This window comes from Phacochoerus africanus, chromosome 7 (genome assembly GCF_016906955.1).
Source record: "Phacochoerus africanus isolate WHEZ1 chromosome 7, ROS_Pafr_v1, whole genome shotgun sequence".
Taxonomy (NCBI): domain Eukaryota; kingdom Metazoa; phylum Chordata; class Mammalia; order Artiodactyla; family Suidae; genus Phacochoerus; species Phacochoerus africanus.
In genome coordinates, this window is record NC_062550.1 from 5,413,555 (window position 1) to 5,435,230 (window position 21,676).

At 53.9% G+C, this 21,676-nt stretch overlaps 1 protein-coding gene across 1 annotated transcript in view; it reads right to left on the minus strand.

The window, feature by feature from the left end:
* Positions 1-21,676, minus strand: part of MPPED1 (metallophosphoesterase domain containing 1) — a 66,681-nt gene that overhangs the window by 38,244 nt on the left and 6,761 nt on the right. The window contains exon 2 of the mRNA XM_047786048.1: positions 19,172-19,353. Coding sequence (XP_047642004.1) covers positions 19,172-19,353 — 182 coding nt within the window. The remainder of the gene's footprint in view (positions 1-19,171; positions 19,354-21,676) is intronic.

The following is a 21,676-nucleotide window of genomic DNA, read 5'->3' on the forward strand; positions in this document are numbered from 1 at the left end:
GAAAGACAGAACCTGCAGAAAACCTTAACTGGTTGACTCCTCTGTGATTTTGAGGGTCTCGGGGCTGGGCTGACTCTGGCAGCCAGGTTCAAAGGCAGGTGATCTGGCCAAGCAGCTCCTCACCTGGCAGGTCCCATAGCTGCTAGGGACGTCGCCGGTGTCACCCGCTGAGTCAGAGATGGACTCCCTCGTGCCCTACGTCTAACCCTCACAACAAAATGGGCCGTAGATGGATAGATGAAGAAACTGGGGCTCAGGGAGCTTAAACAACTACCAAGTGGGTAAGCAGAAAAGTGGGAATCTGAACCCAGATCCATGTGGAGCTGCAGCCACGATTTCTCCATTTCTGTCCCAACCACCAATACCTATTATGTAAGGCCAGAGTTTCTGCATCAAATATTCCTCCAAAAAGAAAAAATGACGCCATATATTTGAGTCGTTACAAAGTCTCCCTCGCTAAGAAGCGTTCTCATGGCTTTATTTGCAACAACATGGTATCTGAAGATAGCTTGTGGCTTCATCAACAAGCCTTAAAAACCCTTTTCAAAAACAGCACAGATGTTAGAACAAACCAAACTAATTCAGCAAAGGTGCAGGATACAAAAACAATCGGCAAGACAATCGGTTGCGTTTCTACACACTAACCATAAACCATCGGGAAAGGATGTTAAGAAACAACCCTGTTGGCAGCAGCATCGAAAAGAATAAAATACTTTGAAAATGGAACAGCCACTGTGGAAGAGTAAGGAATTTCCTCAAAAAATTACACACAGAACTAGCATATGATCCAGCAATTCCATTTCTGGGCATATCCCCTGAAGACTTGGAAGCAGGGACTCAAACAGGCAAATAGAAACTCCATCACAGCTGCATGGTTCACGATCCCCAAAGGCGCGAGCAACGAAGTGCCCACCAACAGATAAACAAGTAGATACATCGTGGCAAATCCACACAATGGGCTATAATTCAACTTTTAAGAGAGAGGAAATTTTGGAGTTCCCATTGTGGCTCAGCGGAAATGAATCTGACGAGCATCCATGAGGACGCAGGTTCGATCCCTGGCCTCACTCGGTGGGTTAAGGATCCGGTATTGCCGTGAGCTGTGGTGTAGGTCGCAGACATGGCTTGGATCCTGTGTTGCTGTGGCTGTCGTGTAGGCCGGCAGCTACAGCTCTGATTTGACCCCTTGCCTGGGAGCCTCCATATGCCACAGGTGAGGCCCTAAAGAGACAGAAAAAGAAAAAGAAAAAAGAAAGGAAATTTCAACTGATGCTACTACAAGAATGGACTTAGAGGACATATGCCATCACACACACCAAAAAAACAAACTATGTATGATTCTACTTATATGAGGTTCCTGTAGTCAAATTCACAGAGACCAAACACGCCGTGGCAGGTGCCAGAGGCTGGGGCGGGAGGGGAGAGGAGTTCGTGTTTAATGGTAATCTGGGAAGATGAAGCACTTAGGAGAGGGATGGTGGTGCTGGTTGTAGCAGAACGTGAATGTACTTCATGCCACTTAACTGTGTGCTTGAAAAAGGTTAAAAAGGTCAATGTTATGTATATTTAACCACAGTTTAAATTTTAAAAGAATCTTAGAAAAAGGGAACTGAGAGCCCTGAATCCCAGACCCTAGAATTTTGAGCAGGTAGAACCATAGGTTGTTGAAACTCTTGGGGTTCTAGAAATCCTGTTTTCAAAGTCTTAGAACCCTGGAGGCCAATCATTCTGATTCTGGAAGCAAACAGTTCTAGAACATAAGAAGTCGTCAAGGTGTATGTATTTATACATCTATTTTTGTCTTTTTGCTTTTCTAGAGCCGCTTCCCGTGACACGTGGAGGTTCCCAGGCTAGGGGTCGAATCGGAGCTGTAGCCGCCGGCCTATGCCGGAGCCCCAGCAACGCGGGATCGGAGCCTCATCTGCGACCTACACCACAGCTCACGGCAATGCCGGATCCCTAACCCACTAAGTGAGGCCAGGGAGGGAACCCGCAACCTCATGGTTCCCAGTCGGACTCGTTAACCACTGCGCCACGACGGGACCTCCGAAGTCGTCAAGGTTTAGAGGCGGAAAGGGACTGAGTGGCCATCTAGAGTCTTGCCCCCGCCACTCTCCTCCCTTCATCAAAAAGTCCTAATTGAGGGAGTTTTCCGTTACAGCCCAGCAGTAACGGACCCAACCAGAATCCATGAGGACTTGGGTTCAATCCCTGGCCTCACTCAGTGGGATAAGGATCCAGAGGTGCCGTGACGGCTCAGACCCCGAGTTGCTAGGGCTGTGGCCATGGCCCGCAGCTGCAGCTCCAATGCGACCCCGACATAGCCTGGGAACTTCCAGAGGACGCAAGTTGGGCCCTAAAAAGACCAAAAAAGAGAGAGAGAGAGTCCTAAGTGAGGAGTGAACCACTGCTTCCACTCTACTAGAACATTCCCAGCGTGAATTTCACCTGGGCCTTAACAGCCCTGGATGGAAGGCACGGCTACCCGGCCAGATGCCTGGCCCTCGTGTTACTGAACAAATATTTCCCCTAAAGATTCCTCTGATGCCTTCCGATACCCACAGACAAGCCATTTAAGGGGGAAAAACTGTATTCCAAACAATATTCCTTGCAGTAGCGAAAATGATGAAGGCAAAAGGTTCCTATTTTTCAAAGACTTCCTAGTAAAACCAAGCATCTTGAGCTGAATAAACAGACGTGTGGTTGCCAAGGGGGAGGGGGGAGGCGGGGTGGGAGTGGGATGGACGGGGAGTTCGGGGTTAATAGACGCAAACTATTACATTTAGAACAGATAAGCAATGAGCTCCCGCTGTACAGCTCCGGGAACTGCATCCAATCTCGTGATAGAACATGATGGAAGACAGGATGAGAAAAAGAACGCACGTATGTGTGACGGGGTGCCTTTGCTGTTCAATAGACATTGACAGAACATTGAAAATCAACTGTAATAACAATTTTCAATAAATAAATAAACATCCTGGGTATTGAGACACATGAAAGTAAAATCACCTCGCCACCTGTTTGTGCATCCTTTTATTCCACAGTCAATAGTATTCCTCAGCCCTGATCAGTGCCAGACCCAGCGCTGGGAGGTGGGAACAGAGAGGTCCGGACCCGGCCCCTTCTCCCGTCGTCCAGCGTGGAGAAGACACACGCAAGCAACCGGATCAGCGATGGGTGGTTCCAAGCCACAGGGAACCCTACGGCGCAGCGAGCTTCCCTTTCCCAGACCAGGAGTAAGGGAGGGGCTCCGAGAAGGGGGGTGAGTGGGGGGAATCCTAGAAACAGGTGTCAGGGATGCCGAGCAGCTCTCCAGACAGACCGCGCTAGGAGGGTCATCCCGGAAGAGTCCCTCGCACCAGCAAAGGCACGGAGGTGGGAAAATCCAGCTGCCAGGTATTCGGCAATTGCCTAGAAGCCCAGGGCAAGTGGAGACAGGCCTGGGAGGGGCAGGTGGGGTACCCCAGGAGCCTCCACTACCTGGCAAAGATCTGGACTTCACCTGGGACACAGCAGGGAACCAACGAAGCATGACGCCGATGGGGTGGGGGAGGGGCGCAGTTGGATCCATGAACAAAAACCTTCTGTCAAAAACACCAACAGGACAAATGGGAGTCTTTTCCAGACTAACCTGACTATTGTGAGAGGTTGGGACGCTACCAGAGAAAGGCCTGCTTTGTCAGCTCTATGCTTCCCCTTCAGTGTCGCAGCTGTCAAACCAGCCCAGAATTAGCTCCAAACGGCCTTCCCGGGAGCTCTCAGATCTTCATTTGCATCGGACACACTTGGAAAGGTGTGAAATTCTTCTTCTTAAGAGAAATCAAAGAAACAAATCTATACCATCTTTTTAAAAAAAATTTCTTCAAAATAAATTTCAAAGAACTAAACCCTAACTTCTAAATATGTGATTTAAAAAAAATAAATAAAGCTTCCTTGCATGCCATTAGTAACAGTAATTAAAGCTCCCACCACTGGGCAGCTACTTTTCACCAGGCACGCCTCATACACTTATAAAACAGCCACGACGAGAGCAGTGGCTGCATTTATTATTATGTGTTCATCTCATGCCAGGCCCCTAGCTGTGCCCAGGCCAGCCCCTGCCTCCCTGAACCCTCCCAATATCAGCCCCCTTTTACAGGTGAAAACTGAGGCTCAGGGAGAGGATGAATCAGGCCAAAAGCCAGAAGACTGGAAGAACGGAGTTATGATCCAAACTCGAGGGGTCTCTCCAGAACCAGGTGCTTGAACGGGATCCCAACTACAGCGTCTTTTTTTTTTTTTTTTTTGTCTTTTTAGGGCCGTACCTGTGACACATGGAGGTTCCCATGGCTAGGGGTCGAATCAGAGCTGTAGCTGCCAGCCTACACCACAGCTGCAACAACACTGGATCCAAGCCGCATCTGCGACCTACATCATAGCTCACAGCAACGCTGGATCCTTAACCCACTGAGCGAGGCCAGGGATCGAACCCACAACCTCATGGTTCCTAGTCAGATTCGTCTCCGCTGCGCCACAACGGGAACTCCTGCAGTGTCTTATTCAGTCCTCACAACAGCCCTACAAAATGTGTTAGCCCGTTGTAGATGTCTACACTGAGGCCTGAGAGAGGACCGACCTCCTCAAAGCTGCCCAGTAAGCACGTGGCCAGGCTGGGGAGGTAGTCTCGCCTGCTCGGAAGCCTGCATCCTTTCCAGCCTCTCCAGCAGCCCCTCTCTCACTCCAGGAACCTAATTTACAAACAACAGTGAGTACCCACGGGGAGCTGGTGCTGTCCGCGGTGCTGAAGATGCCACAGGCAGGAGACAGGCAAGATCCCTAGAAGCAGACCTTCGTGGAATGTTGGCAATAAAGGAACCAAGAATGAAGAAATAGGTCAGGTGAGGACAACAGATATGAAAGGAATAAAGCCAGGGGAACAGACCGATCTCGGGCCACCAGGAAGGCCTCTCTGAGCAGGTGGCCTCTGAGAGCCAGGACCCCTTGGGTGACCAGGAAACCAACCGCATTCCTGCACAGAGACTCAGTCTCGTCTGCAAAGTGGGGATGACGTTACCCAGGACCCAGGCTGTCTGTTTCGAGGGGTAGGGGAGCAAACAAGAGGTAATAAGCACCTTTAAACTGCACAGTGTCTCTTAGAAAAAATTCATTCTTCTCATCCAGCCCTTGTGCAACGTGTATATGAGGCCTGATAGCAAAACGTGGTTTTCGCAGATAAAACGTGGGGGTGTTGGACATTCTTGCATCCCATCAGCAAATAAAGTGTGACTTTGTTTCATTGGTCTGAAGCTATCAAGTGCTACTCTGACCACAAACCTCAAAACAGCCTTGGAAAGGAGGAGTCTGCTACCACAACGGGCAGGGAGTTTCTAGATACACCAGGAAAAGTTCCCACTTAAGGAAAGTCACCTCAGGTGCTAAAAAATAACTCAAAAATGTTTTAAAGAGCAGGGGGCTCAGGTTACTCTTGACTCCACTTCTATCCATTCTATGATCTTGGGCAAGGGCTTGGCCTCTCTGAGTTCAGTCCTTTCATCTGCAGAGGCAGTAACAGCAGATACCCCAAGGGGTTGTCCTGTGCCTGCAGGGACCATTAGCCTCCCGTGACTATGGCTATTTAATTTCAAATGCATTACACTGAAATGAAACACAAAAGTCAGTTTCTCCATCACACGAGCCACACTGCAAGTTCTCAAGGGCCACAAGAGGCAGGGGCCATGGTATTGGACCGTGCAGCTCTAGGGCTGGGAGCTGGTTGGAAAGGCAGCATCTCTAGCCCATCCCAAGCCTGCTGAACCAAGACTCGCACTTTAACCGGTCACCCCCTTCCCACCAGGGGATTCTCAGGCACCTGAGATCTGAGAAGGGCTGGCCAAGAGAGACCAGGTGGGGAGACACCCCACCAGAAGGGACAGCTCCGTAACAATGACGAGGACAACGGAGCAGTCCCCGCCCCTTCTCTACACGGTGCTCACAATCTCCAGATCCAACCAGGCACAGAACCTCTCACAAAGGCTGTGCCGAGTCCAAGTGCAAGAGGCAGGCAGGGGAAGGCAGCGTGGACAGGAAAACAGGATCTCTCAGACATTTCAGAAGTTTGTGTGCACACGGAGACAGACCATTTCAATTTGGTGCTGGCCAGGATTTTCTGGCTTGTTGACTATTCCTGTTTTGGAATGAAGTCCAACATGAAAATGACATTTTCAAAAACCCACAAGCTGATTTCACATCCAAACACATTGCCCCATGTTTGCAGAAAAAAAAAAAAAAAGAAAGAAAGAAAGAAAGAAAAGAAAAAAGAAAAGCAGCACACCAGCGAGAGAACCTTGCTTCCCCCAACACTTGAATGACCAACTGGCTGTTTCTCATCTGACCGACGATCTCCTCCGATGGTTCCACAGCCTCGCACCAGCGCTGATGAATAAGGATGCGCTTCGGGGCAAAGAGGGAGGCTCACAGCGGGGACACCAGCAAAGCTTCAGAGCACAGGTTGTTGTTCACACTTCATCTCTCATCCTCACCATCACCAGCCTGGGAGGACGGCATCGCCATCCTCCATTGGATGGACGAGGAACCCGAGATGCAGGGCAGGTGAGTCACCTGCCCTCCGTCTCACACCTGGGAGGCGGGTGAGTGTCTACCGGGCTGCAGGGTACCGCCTCACCCAGTTGTCTCCCTCGTGTCATGGCATTTCCTTGTTTATATTTCTCTTGAGGAGGAGACTTGGTTATTTACCACTCATTGTAGTCTCGGCGTCTAACAGAGTCTAGAACCAGGTAGGTGTTTAATAAATGCATGTTGAACGAATGGACGAATGCAACCTAATAGCAGGTAGAAGCTTCAGCCTTGGATGGTTGGGTAACCTGCCCCTTTGAGCTGGAAGGCCCACCCTCCACCCTCCACTTGTCCAAACACGGCTCTCAAGTGCCATTTCCTACGTGAAGCAACCCCACCTACCCTCTTCGGTCCCCATCCAGCCCCTGCTTCTCCCATTCGGCCCCCGGGCTTTCCATGGCACGCCAGCCACATGCCTCCTTGCCACTCCTCAAATGTGTCCATGTTACAGGCTTCAAGTCCCCTTCCAGGAGACGAAACCCCAACGCCTCTGCCACGTCTAATTGTGTGCCCCTTCCTACTTGACCAGCCTGGTAGGGAAGGAAGGTCACCCAGTCCTCCCCCCGCTTCTATATAACCTGTTCCCCATGAGAATAAGGCATCCTGCCCAAAACCAATCAGAAGATCACATATGCTCCATACAGGGATCAAAGAGCACTCAGCCCTTAAGGCACAGGTGGAGGGGGCTGGGGCAAGAAAAATGGGTCTCCACTCAGGCCCGCCTTTGTGGGGGCATACAAACAGTTGTAGAATGAGTCCGGCCCTCTGTTAACCTGCACACACATGAGCTGTCTCTCTGAAAAGGTACTTTTGCCTTAATAAATGTGTAAAACGCCAGACCACCTGCACCTCCACCTCTTTATTGCGTGTGGGCGAGGATGGAGAAAGAACGCCGAGGGACCCGACCATGCTCTGTCATCAGACCTGATACCAAGACTCCTGACTCAGAGCTGCTGCCTCTGCCCAGCAGGCCCTCCCAGGCATGGGCTAGGGGGGCTCCCTCCGTTCTGGGCTCTGTTCAACAGTCCCCTCATCAGAGGGTGATGTCACGCCCTGTCCCCTTATCCGGATCCCCCAGCACATGATAGCTCTGTTTATCCGTGGCCCCCTTCTGCGTGTTCACTGCTACCTCCTCAGTGTCCAGAATCAGGCTCTGCACGGAGAAAGTGCTCAGCAAGCATCCGTTGAGCAAAGAATGAGATGCAAATGGGAAAACACACAATAAGGATGATGACTACTGCGGGGAAGGGTTGAAAACAAGCTAGAAGGGAGAAAAGCAAAGATCCATAAGACGGTGGCAGCGAGGGCAGGGTGGGTGCATGCCAGGACCTTCGGGAAGAGCAGCGACGCTGAGTAATCTGAGACTAAGTCGGATATGCATATTAAAGTGTTATGAGGAAGCACGAAACAAATCGAAAAGCAATGTAGAATTTCCAAACCAGTAGAGGGGAAAAAAGAAACTTCAATCAATCCAAAAGAAAAAAGAGGAGGGGAGACAGAAAGCACAAAATGAATGACAGAAACATTGTGTGTACTGGGAAACACTAAGCAAATACTCGTCATTATTCGAATATACAAACCTCTACCAAGGTCCTCCCACAGAACTGATCAGGACACAGGTCTGACCCTCCAGGGACTCACAGATGAGTGAAATGGACATTAAACATGCCCCTAGCAGATAACCAATCAGAGAGGCTGCCATTTTACCCCACCCAATAATCACAGCCATTTGTCAAATCCATCTACCTTTTTCACCTTGGCCCCCAGGAAACTCAGACCCCAATTTCCAGTTCAAAGAGCCCACACTAACCCCAACCGTTGATATTTCACAGGCCCGCCTTTTGAGCAGCTCTGATTTCTTTTTTTAACCCTGGCTTTTATTTCTGTTTCTTTTCTTTTCTTTTCTTTTTGTCTTTGTCTTTTTAGGGCTACACCCAAAGCATATGGAAGTTCCCAGCCTAGGGGTCAAATCAGAGCTATAGCTGCTGGCCTTTGCCACAGCCACAGCAACGCCATATCGGAACTGTGTCACATCTGCGACTTAGACCACAGCTCACGGCAACGCCAGACCCTTAACCCACTGAGCGAGGCCAGGGATGGAACCTGCGTCCTCATGGGTACCACTGGGGTTCATTTCTGCTGCGCCATGATGGGAACTCCATCAACACTGGCTTTTAATTTATCATCAACACTCTACCATTTCACTCTTCTTACTCTTGCCATAAACCATCTCAAATCCTTTGACCCAGGATGGGACACAAATAAGCAAGTAAAAAATCCAACCGAACAACAAAATACACAAAATAGAACTGAGGAGAACTTTCAGAGAGCCCAGACCTTTCAGAGAAATACATTTCTACCTTATTTAAACATTTAAAAAAATTTTTTTTAATTTAAGGCATAGATTTTTAGGATGATAATCTAAAAAAAAAAAACCCACTGCAAAACATGTTTGAAATACACACACACACACACACACACACACACACACACACACAACACACACCAATGGGTCTCATTTCATTTCCAAAGCCATTCTGTTGTAAATAGATAATTAGCACTTAAGCACACCTTTCAAGGGGTTTATACATTAACATGAAAATACTATAATGACGGCTGGCCAAAATCGCTTGACTACCACTTAGAATTCTAGATTTTTCATCTTTATTAGAAGTTAATTTTCTCTCTTCTAGGCCCTAAAATGCAGCTTGGCTTCGTGAGAAATTTTTTTTTTGATGAAGAACAGAGAACGAAAATTTTTTGAATGAATACCCCATCCCCCCACCGCGCACCCTCCCTGCAGTTTTTATCTGAGCCTCCCTCTCTTCTGGGAGGCTCTCTCTTCTTCATCAGTCACGCCGGCCACCGTGAGCACACACAGCCAAACCCCCTGGACTCCAAGCCACGTCCGAGTGGAAAGAGCCAGAAACGAGAAGGCCCAGGGTCGAATTTTTTTCATTTGTTTTAAAGATTCAATCTTGGATGGACTGGGAGTTTGGGGTGAGCAGATGCACACTATTCCATTTAGAAGGGATGAGCAATGAGGTCCTGCTGTACAGCACCGGCAACTATATCTAATCACTTGTGATAGAACACGATAGAAGATACTATGGGAAAAAGAATATATATATGTGTATATATATATATATATATATATATATATATATATGTACGGCTGTGTCCCTTTGATGTACAGCAGAAATTGACAGAACACTGTAAATCAACTATAATTTAAAAATTAAAAAAAAAACAAAGAACGACGACAATGATTCAATCTTGCATCTGCGTGGGAAGAGCAACCTGTTCCCGAAACAGGCCATTGTGAGCAAATGCACCAGAATCCACTGTAAATCTACCGAACACATCCAGGGACAATGATCCTAAGCTGGTGGATGTTCTGACTGAAGGGCCACGTCACCAAGTTTTTATCTTCCTTCTCCATTCTCTTAACAAATACTTGGTGACAAATACTTGCCCACATTGGGCCAGGCCTGCTGGGCTCTGTGGATACCAGGTAATCATCCCCCTTGCCTTCCACCGCCCCCCCCCATCTCCGCCGCAGCACCCCCCACACTGCTCTCTGTCCCCTGGCCACCCCCAGGCCTGCTCCTAGCTCCCCCTGCCTCCCCTGAAGCCCCAGAGTGCCCCCCTCCACTGACTGCCCTGGCCAGGCCCCACCCAGCAGTGGAGAGAGTCTTTGAAACACTGAGTAAGACCACAACCCTCCCGCGCCTCACCCCCTTCACCACTCAGAATAAAATCCGCAGACGCAGGCCTCCCTCCCTGACCTCTGCGATCGCTGGGCTCGAGCCCGTGGGCCTCGGGCTGCGCACCAGGCAATTCACGGCTGGGTCCTTCTTGGCTCAGGACCCCCTCGGAGGGGCCATTCTAGACCACGTGGGTGGAGAACCCTCCCCCCCCCGCGGTCGCCACCACCTGGCCCTGACTTGATGGGATTCTCTGATCACCCACATGAACTGGCGGCTGGTTTGCTTTGTTTACCACCTGCCCCCGCCTGTGGGCCCCTCTGATCGTCACCAAATCTGCAGCACCAGGCACACAGCACCCACTCCACCCCACCCCCGCCAAGACAAGGGATGACGGAGATTTGTGGGGACTCCTCCCCCGTCCTCCCGCGGTCACAGGCCAGCAGGAGAGGCAGAGGCTCCCCTAACCCTCACCGGGGCTCTGAGGCCAGCAAGAGGGGGGCCCAGGAGGAGCAGGTGGTCCAAGCAGGAGCGCGAGGAGGGGGCTCACTTAACACGTGGGCCAAACATCTCGTTTTATGGGCGTGGGCATGGATGGCAGGAGAGGCGAGGTCACCCGGCGGGCGAAGGGCAGCGTCAGAAGCGGGTCTCCGGATCCCCCGACTCAGTGCCCCAGTCCCCTGCTCTGGTGAAAAGGCTGTGAGTCCCGGCCTAGGTCAACGTGCGGCCGTTCGGACCTGACCTGCCCGCAGAGCCTGAGCAGCTCACACCCTGGGGGCTGCGGCCATTCCCAGGAAACCCCATCCCACCCCCAGCACCCTGGTCCCGAGGGGCAGGACACCGGGACAGCTCTGCCCAAGGAAACCCAGAGGGTGTCCAGCCCCACATGTGTGGGGGGGTGCATGGACTGGGTGGGGCCTGAGACACCAGATGCCCACTGAGGAACCATCCACGGCCCGTGGCAGGTACTGGGCATAAAGAGACGAAGGTGAGAAAGGTGGGGTACATGGCTCAAGGGCAGCGAGCGACTGGGGATAAAGAAGGCCTGTGTCTCACGGTGGGGAGGCGGGGAGGATGGAGGTAAAGAAAATTCTGTCTTGGGGATAAGACGAAAGCAGTGACTCGAGCAAGCTGCCAGAGGGTAGAGTGACAACAGCTTCCCGAAGGTTGGCGGCACCCCTGGAGGACGGAGATGGGCAGAACTTGAGAAGTGGGGGAGGAGGTCACCAACCTCTGGCTGTATCTGAAAAAAACGTTTTCCACGCCCCAAAGCACCCCTCGGTGCCAGGCCGGGCGGGGCTCTGAGGCCCTGCACTGACCGGGGTGTCGGCTCGACCCTCGAGGGGCTCACAGGGTCCTGCAGGACCTGTGACCAGCCTCCTGCTCCCTCGTGGGGTCAGCAAGCCCCCCACTCCTTGCCAAGGCCCCTCAGCTCCACCTGCAGCCCCTGCCACGGGCCCCTGAGGCCAATGGCAAAGGCCAATGGCAAAGAGGCCACAGGACTGCGTCCAGCCCATTTCAGCACCCGCCCCCCACGCTGCGGGCCCCCCGGGGGTGGGGGCCGGGGGACTCGACTCAGTGGCAAATGAGGCAAAAACTAAAGAAACCACCTCGGAATGATTTCCCAGCTCCTTTCTCTCCCTTTCTCCCGCACAGATTTTAATTAAGGGTTTACTTGCAAAAGACCTCGCTCTATTTAAGTAAATCCTTGGACCCCTTTTATATTGTCTTATATATCGTTTGATGCGAGGGCGCCAGTAAAAAGTTAATTATAACTTCTAAACACTCCATTACCAGGCCCTCATCTTCCTTCCTGCCTGCTTCTTCCAAGGGTAGCGCCACTTCATTAACTGGCTCCTGGTGTGCTGGGCAGACCCTCCCGCTTTATTCGACAGACACCCCATGGCACCCCTCGGCGCCGGGCGGGGCTCTGCGGCCCTGCACTGACCGGGGTGCCAGCTCGACCCTCGAGGGGCTCACAGGGTCCTGCAGGAGGAAGGGTAATCTGATAGGATGGCGCACTTGGGAGCCCGAAGCAGGGGACAGAAGTGTGTGAAGAGGATACAGGCAGGACAGACAACAAACAGCAGGTCCCAAATAACAGCAGGGGCCCTGGCAGCCTCAGAGGGAAGGAGTGGGGGGCACAGGAGCTGAGGGTCTTAAATACCACACTGGACATGTGCACCTCACTACAGAGCCTCTGGGGCTGGGGCTGAGATTTGGGAGCTCAGTCTGGGACAGAGTGAATCTAAAATCCTGGTGGACAGCCAGGAAGAGGTGTCTTCGGAGAAGACTGAATAATATACCACCGCCTGGGTGGCTGGGTCTCAAAGAGCAATGTGGTCTGGGGAGAGATGGGGGTGTCTGCGGGTCTGGGCAGGAGCAAACTTGGGGGGGGGTGTCTGATTATCATCTGGAAAGAAGGTAGTTGAAAGGTCCAAGGTTGGCCCTGGGAGGAGCCACCTTCAGTGAAAAGAAGAAGGAGGAGCAAAAGGGGGGGATGGCGAAGGGGGGACCCCAAGAGGGAAACAGTGTAGCAGCTGGAGTCAGACGGGGCAGCATCCCGTCAGGTGGGGAGGAAGGGGGGTGGTGAGAAGCTGCCCGTGGCCTCTGGGCAGTCACTCCAAGGCCAGGGCTGGGGTCTGAGGCTGCAGAGGCTGCGGGCTTCTCCAGGCAGGGGGCGGGGGAGGCCAGCCTGGCGCCTGCCAATCACAGAGAGTGAGATTTGTGGCATCCTGACGGCACGGCTGTCACTCAGAGCAGGAGGCAAGATCTGGCCCAGCGTTCCTGCCTTGGGGAGGATGTGGGTGGTGTCAGGCCTCAGGGTCAGCTGCGGCCTCTACATCCTGGGGGGTGGGTGCTCCTGGGTGCTCGGCGTCTGATCCTGCCCTCACAACCCCTGGCTTCCACGGAGCCTGAACACCCGCCTAGAACACCTGCCCCACCCCCCCACCCCCGTCAGGCACAAATCACCTGCGGGCCTCAGTTCCTAGCTGCATCCTGGAGACCCCACTCAGCCTCTGCCACTTCACAGACTGTCCCCAGGTCCCATGCTGCAACAAACCACGGCTCACAAGCTTCTGTGTCACGGCCCCGCCCTCCCCAATGCCCCACTTACCACTGTCCCGCCAAAGGCCATCAGCCCTGCTGGGGACGCGGGAGCCAGCCCACAGCATCAGACACTCACTCCCAGCCGCCCCCGCCCCCCCGCCCCCGCCCCGAGTCCACCTGGCTGAGCAGGTGTTGAGGATCAGGCGCGCCCTGCCCTCCGGGGGCTGTGGGTCGAGGAGGCCTGAGGACGCAGATAATTTCCTCTACAAGGTGAGGCCCATTAAGGCCTGGACAGGGAGCTCTGGGTGCACAGGGAGGGGCTGGAGCCACCCAGCAAGGTGAGGGCGGGACAGGGCGAGGGGGGATGCAACAGTTTCCAGCTGGGAGGCGAACAGGAGCCGAGACCCAGAGCAGGGAACTGCGTCGGCCAGTATGGCTGGAATGAAATGGCTCGGCCGACACCGAAGCTGGTCGACTGGGGTGTTTGTTTTGTGGGGGACTCGGACCAGGGAGAGGGGGGCTTTTCACCATAAGAGCTGCCACTTCCTAGGGGCTTCTCCATGGGCCCAGAATGTGCTAAGCCCAGAATGTATGGGAACATTGTTCTTCAATCCTCTCCAACTCCATAGGGTAGCTAAATCTCCCCATTTTACAGATAAGGCACAGAGAGGTTGAGTGACTAAGCTAAGGTCACACAGCAAAGAAGCTGAAGCAGGGGTGAAGATAGGTCGGCTTGACTTCCGGGGGGGAGCTCTTAACCTCCATGCTGCCCCACCTCCCTACAGACACGTCTTAGGTGTCCGTGTCGGGAGCCCAATGGTCTGTGGGCTCCACGCTGCCCGTCCTTCATCACACCATTAGCTGCAAGGAGCTTCTAGCACATTCTTTTCCATTTTCAGCAAGTTTTGCTCTTCCTTTCCCTCTTTATAGCCGGAAAGCCCATCCTGAGCAATTTTTCAGCTGCTCACTGGGACATTTACAAATCAAGCTGGCGTTTCTATTTCATGAATGTATTTGGGATATTAATAGCCAATGGGAAAAAGAGTCTGCTCAGAGGGGCCCCATCACCTCCAACCAGCACCCTCTCAGAAACACAGGCCTGGACAGAAGCCTGCAAGTGGGCCCCTCGTGGACCCTGCTCACAGCCACGCTGGGAGCAGCACCCCTGACAGCAAATCAGAGTTGCCTGAGTTTAGCTGCACGTCTTGCCAGTTTGGTGCCTAATCTTGTCTTACAAAGAGGCTTTTACTAATTGTCTACATCTCCTCTTGTCTGTCTGGAGGTGGCCCCTAGAATATGATTTCAGGCTTTCCATGAGATCAATGAACAGGGAAGAAGCTGATGACGAATTTCACATCTTGTAACTTTCTCAGTGCGCCTGAGAGGCGGGCGGGACCCCGCTGGCCAAGCAAGGGGTCTCCAGGTGACCTTCTGAGTGGCTGGATGACACCAGGACTGACCCAAGGCCAGTGCTGCCCCCACCCCCATCCCAGGATATACTGTGCCCCGGACCCTGGAGAGGCCAACATGTCTTTAAAAACAATGAGATTTTAGTGTTGCCTTTATTTAATGCTGCAAGATTAATACGTGCTCCCTATAGAAAACCAGAGGGGAGAGAGAGAGAGAAACATGAAGAAGAAATAAAAATCCCTGATGGGAGTTCCCATCGTGGCCCAGTGGTTAACGAATCCGACTAGGAACCTTGAGGTGGCGGGTTCAATCCCTGGCCTTCAGTGGGTTAAGGATCCGGCGTTGATGTGAGCTGTGGTGTGGGTCGCAGAGGCGGCTCAGATTCTGTTGCTGTGGCGTAGGCGGGTGACTACAGCTCCGATTAGACCCCAAGCCTGGGAACCTTCATATGCTGTGGGTGCAGCCCTAGAAAAGACCAAAAAAAAAAAAAAAAATCCGTGAGGATTCCACCACCCAGATATCACTTCTAGAATATTCCTGAGCCTTTGCCCTCTCTGGCCTTGCTGCTTCACTCCAACTCTGCAATCCAGGCCTTTTTTTTTTTTTTTGGTCTTTTTGAGCAAGGCCAGGGATCAAACCCGCAACCTCGTGGTTCCTAGTCGGATTTGTTAACCACTGAGCCACGATGGGAACTCCTGCAATCCTGGCCATTTTAAAGTTCATTCCCGGGTGTAAACCTTCCCAAAGATCCAGTGTCCTTAAAATCCCACAGGGCGTATATGAACCGGCACCCTCCACACTCCCCTTGCCCTCAGGGACTCTGCCTGGAACGTTCCTCCGACATCCACCTCGCTCTCACCTCCGTGCCCAAGCCACCTCCTCGGGAAGTGCCACTTAGGGGCACTCGGTCACCACCCCCTGACCCCCCACCCCACCTGGACAGTGCTCTGCAGCCGCTCATCACGAGAACAGTTCTCCTGCTGCTGCTGGCGCGTCTGCCCATCCACTGTCCTGTCTCCCCATCGCCAGGAGAGGGTGGCCCTGTCCCCACCCCCCACCGTCACCCCACTTCCTGGGACACGCTTGGCACAGAGTTCGCAGTGAGGTGTTTGAATCTAATGAGTATTCCTGCCAGTCTTTTCTGCGTGTGTATGTGTGTGTGCATGCATGTGCACATGTGTGTGCATGTGTGTAAGAGCAGCCAAGCCCACTGAGATTGTAGGTCAACCTTTCTCGGCAACCCCACGTGTTTTTATTACACACAAACTCGCCCACCCTCCTCCCTGCAACCCAACGTCAAGGCCCAAGTCCAATTCTGCCCACCCTCCGCCCCCCGCCGTGGGACCAGCCCGTGACGCCCGCCTCTTCCCCAGGGAGAGCCCTGATCTAATACATGCCAGCTCCCAGGGGCAATAATAGCCTCGACACAGCACTTTACAGTTTACCACACGTGAGCATTTCTTCCATCCCCGTGGAGCTTCCAAACAACCTCTCTCCAAAGAGGGAGTCGGGGCAAGGGGAGCCTGTGCCCTCCATTTAAAATGAGGCCAGGGTGGGAGCTCCCTGGTGGTCCAGTGGTTAGGACTTGGCACTTTCACCACCACAGCCCCGGCTCAATCCCTGGTCTGGGAACTGAGATCCCACATCAAGCCGCAGCACACCACAGCCCAAACAAAAACAAACACATAAAACTACACTAAAATGAGGCCAGGGAGGCTGTGAGCGGTCAGTGGCTGCTGCAAAATCACCCAGGAGGAAGCTGACCCCGGACCTCTGGCCCCAAAAGGCACAGTGAGAGGTCTCGCCATCAGAGCAAGCGAGATGACAGAGAGATGACAAGAGTTTGGCTCCCGAGTCTATAACCACCTGGACATAAACCCCACCCTGCCACTTCCTTGCTGTGTGACCCTGGGCAAGTTCCCTCACTGCTCTGAGCCTTGGTTTCTCCTCTGTCGAACGGGAAGGACGACCGCTCCTGCCTCATTCCCTCACCCAGAGGGTAACATGATTTAAGAAAATACACCGAGGGCACGCAGCACATGCTAACTACTCCACCAACACGAGCTCTTTAGAAAGCCACACCTGTGCTGACGCACCAAGGAGTCCGGCTCCGTCACGACCCTCATGTCCCCAAGCACATGAACCCAGAGGTGACTCACTCTGCAAGGTGGGCACGTCCCCCCAGGCCAGCTGCCGATGGACCGCCGCAAGGCCGCCCCCACGGAGGCGCTCGCTCCCGTGCACCTTCCCCCCCGCCCCCTGGCTCCGTCCTCAGCTCCAGCCTGAAGCCCCGCCCGGCCCCACTTGAGCGGCAAGCACTGACACCTGCAAACACTTCCAGGCGGCCAAAGGGAGAGGCCCGGGGAAAGGACCCCTCGGTGAATCCGCCCTTCCCACCCGCCCTCCTCCAGCAAACACATCAATCCAACGCCAAGCGCAAGTTATGAAGAAAGCCCGCCGAGTTCCCACGGCATGTGCTTCTGACTGCTGTTAAGAGGCGGGTAGAGAGAGTTTCCTAAGACGGCCATAGCGCCACGCTGGCCTGCCCAGGCCCCGGGTTTCCTCTCATCTTCAGAGTCTCAGGGAGGTCCCACCACTTTCTGGGCTCATGACCCTCCCTCCAAACCCCCTCCCTCCAGCCACGCCACGCCACGCCCCCACTCAAAGGCTCCCCCTCAATGCTTTGGCCGCAGCGACCCCTCCTCCCGTGGCAGCTCCCTCCCAGCCTAAGCTCTCAGCATCTCAGGCAGGGCCCAGCCCAAAGTCAGCTTGTCCCTGCAGTTTCCCTTGCCGGGGAGAAGGCCACCCCCAGGCCGTGAGCTGAGACCCCACAGCTCACACACACACACACACACACACACACACACACACAGAGCACACCCCAGTGTGGCCCACTTACTCAGCACAGAGAGGAGTATCACAGGCTGGGGTACATCAGACACAGTCCCCAGCTTTGGGAACCCTAGTGGGGATGGGCAGCATCTGCTTCATCAGAGAGGGTCCCCAACAGCACCCACCCCAAACAGCGGTTCCTCCAAATCAACCGGGCAGTGGTGGTAAGACGCCTACTACCGACCTGCACACAGTAGGTGCCTGGCCCCTCCTGTTCTCTGCCTGGACACAGACCCTTGACTCAGCATTTTGAGACCCACAGCAGGGGGGTGAGAAGCCAGCCTCAGTGAGGGTCCCCCCCCCAAGAAGCAGCCGAGCCCTGGAGGCAGCTCGGGGCAAGAGGAAAAGCCTGGGGCAGCCTCACCGGCAGAAGCCCTCTCCCGTCCCAGCCTGCACACAGCTCAGCCCAAACAGGGCCCTTGATTAGAATTTCCCATTTGAAAAATCAATATTTAAAGCTCCACGCCTGCCAAACGGAGGGGAAGGCCTTGCTGGTAAATATTTGTCTCCACTGGCAAAGCCGGGCCTCTCTCGCTGCAGCTCCCCGCCTCGCTCCTGGCCCTCAGCTTGCGCAGCTCCCAGCCAACTGCACAGCGGGACGCCCCTGGGGAGGGGGGGACCGTCTGGCGGCCTCCAGGGGCTGCGAGGGGAGGGGGGCCCGACCCGTACCCACACCTCTGAGACAGGAGGCCTGCACACCAGGCCGTCCAGGGGCCGTCCATCTGTCCCCATGAGCCATGGCAGAGACATTCACTGTGAGTGAATTCCAAGAAAGCAGCTTTTCCCAGGGGGCACTCCAGATTTATGTCTTTCTTACTTTGAAAAAAAGCAAAAAGCCAAAGACAAAACCCTGGGGGTGTGCTTACTAATCACGGCCCACCATCCCCAGGGGTGGCGTGGGACGGCGCTCCCCTCACTGCCTGTACCCACAGCTGCCCGTGGGGGAGCCCACACCGGCCCCCTGGACTCCTGCTGGGCACCACGGAAGCCTGGAGGGCCCCCTCACTGGGGAAGCCACTGAGGGCGGTAGGTGGCTGAGCTGGCACCTACCAGCTGGGTCCCTGCCCTGGCGTTCCTGTTCCCAGACAGACACTCATCATTCACTCATTCAGCTCCTCATTCATTCATTCAATCACTCATTCGTCAATTATTCATCAATTATCACGCACTCACCAATTATTTATTGAGCCCCTACCTATACCATGCCTGGGGGCTGGACACACAAGTGGACCAAAACAAACCTGGGAAAAACCCCTTTTGGAGGCGGGGGGGGTCTCCCAGGCCCCAAATCCCACAAACAAATGGCAAGTCACAGCGGAGACAAGTGGTGGAACAGGAGACCTTCCGGGTGTGCGGGGAGAGGGAGAGGGTGGTGGCCTGGTCCCGGAGGTCAAGGACAGTTACCAGGGCAGGTAGACAGGTGACAAAGGCCAGGGAGGGGCCGGGCAGAGCAGGGAGGAAGGGCGGCGGGCACGGGGCACGTGTCCTCAGGCACCTACCCAGCCACTCGTTGAATTTCTTCACCTCGCTCGGGAGCCCCAGCTCCGTGAAGTCCCCGGCGTGGATGAGCACGTCGCCGTAAGGCATCTGTATCGGGTCCGTCCTCGAGTGGGTGTCAGACACGCAGACAAAGCGGGTGTAGCCGGGTGGCTTGGGGGCGTCGTGAGGCACCGGGTCCACCCTGGGGACAGAGAAGATCATGTAGGCCCAAGGCCACCGAGCTGGGAGCCTGCAGCTCACGTCCCACCAACTCAGAACCATCTAGCCCTCCGGATGGGCCCAACCTGCATCCGAATCCTGACCCTCCTGCCCAGCAGGAAACATTTTTCCCCTGAGCCTGTTCCCCCTCTTGGCACAGGAACCCCCAGGGCCGTTGTGAGGGTCAAAGGAGAAAATGCGGGGGGGGGGGGGGGGCGCTGGCAGGTACAACCTGGCAATTGCACCAGGCACTGTACGATCATTGCAAGTAACCCGCTGTTTGACAAGCAGAGGCCCTCAACCATTTGCCTCCTTGCCGGCCCCCAAGGAGTCTTCTTAGATTGTTTTTCCTACTCGCCTTCCTCTCAAGAAATTTTAACACTAGAGATATGCTGCATATCTGTTCGTTTACTGTATGAGTGTCTGTGCTTTATAATAAGAGGGAGTTTTTCAACCCCCTTGGGGTGCTACCGGCCCCATCCAGGAGGCACGGCCTGAGGTCCCTTGTCCAGCTGGAAAAAATGGACCCTCCACGCTATGCAGAGCACAAGGAGCATCCAGAGGGAGCCACGTCAGAGAGGGGGGACTTGGTGGGAACTTGTGGCACTAAAGACAGGTGGCCATGTTCCAAAATGATGAGATGGTCTGATCATGTCTGGAACAAGGGCTTTGGAGGCCGGGCAGGAAATCAGTTCTGGAATCAGAAGACAAGGCTTCACATCCCAGACCTGTGATCTTAGGCAAAATGCTTGGCCTCAGTTTGCTCCTCTGTAAAATGGAGTTACCTCCCTAGAAAAAATACTCAGAAGAGCAAAAAGAGCTGCACAACCGCGACGCCTTGGTCCCCAGGAACCCCCGGCAGCCCCCTTGACTTGCAGATGAGGACACTGGGTGGGGGCTTGGGTGTTCCTGGGAATAAACGGGGACCATGGGAAGTGAACCCAGCCCGCTGCTCCCAGTTCAGTGCTCCCCCCAAGAACCACACTCTGCCTCCTCAGCTGACTGGTTCTGCCAGGCTCAAAACTCTTAAAAACAATGCAATGACATTTCAACGAGCTGCTCTCTCCAAATGAGTATGCTGCTCGAGGAGTGTTTAAATCTAATTATGCGGCAAACCCAAAGCGGTACCATATCAGTTACATAAATACTTTTAAAGACATCTTTCTAATTATCCTTTTTTTTTTTCAGACAATATACTTCGAAGAAATTTAATTAACACCTTCCGAGAGATGAGGGTTCAGCATGCTAATGGGCAGGGAGCACTTGTGCAGTCCATCCACTGCAGCGGCCCGCCAGCCTCTCCCCACCACCGGGCCGCGACAGGAGGGGCTCCCGGGGCCCCTCTCTGGGGTTGGGCAGTTCGGAGTCAGGCCAGACCGAGGAGGAGAGGAAAAATCCCTGAGTCTGATGAGGCCCAGTAGGTAAGTGCTGGGAGCCCTTCCTCTCCCCTCTCCATTGACCCATCCATCCATCCGCCCATTCATTCATTCATTCCCCAGTCCATTCAACACAACACATCCTGACCGCCTACTGGGCACCAGCCCGAAACTCAAAGCTGGGGAACTGAATGGACCCGGCCTAATCCTAGGCGGATGGTGGAGACAGACTTGGCCAGGCAGTGACTGCAAAGCACAAGATTTGATGGGGCGGCAGAGGGGCTGGAGGCCAGAAAAGGCCAAAAGGCCCTAACCTGGCCTGGGGTCCCCTGAACTTTCCAAGAGGAGGTGATGCCTCAGCTGGTCTGGAAGCAAATCTCCCTCCCAGTTATTTCTGCCATCCCTCTGTCCTCTGGGTCCCAACCCCCACCCCAATGTGACAGACAAATCTTGCAGGAAGCTGCTCCCCCCAGTCCACCTGTCCCACCCTAACACAGCTGATTGGACCAAGGCAGCCAATCACTACTGAACTATTGGCACAGGAACATGAGTGAGCCAATCAAATTCATTCATTCATTCATTCCGCTCACATACCCTGAGGTTGAGAAGTGGCCACCAGGAGCCAGAGACCCAGTCAGAGACAAAGAAGGGAGACACAGGCAGGGAGACGCCACCCCGGGAGCCACCTCTCCTCCTGAGAGTCCCTGTGTGGAGAAGCCCTGAGCAGGCCTCAGCTCCTGCCACCATCGCCGGCCAAGAGCACCCGCATTCCAGGGGCGCTCGTCGGGCTGGGCCCACTGCTGAAGCCCAAGCTCTTTAATTAACTCTGCTCTTATTTCTTTCCGCCCGGAGGCTTCTGAGCTCAGTGAGGATGCAAACTTAATAATCCCCAGAGAAAAAAAAAAAAGAGAGAGAAAGACTCTTATTTCC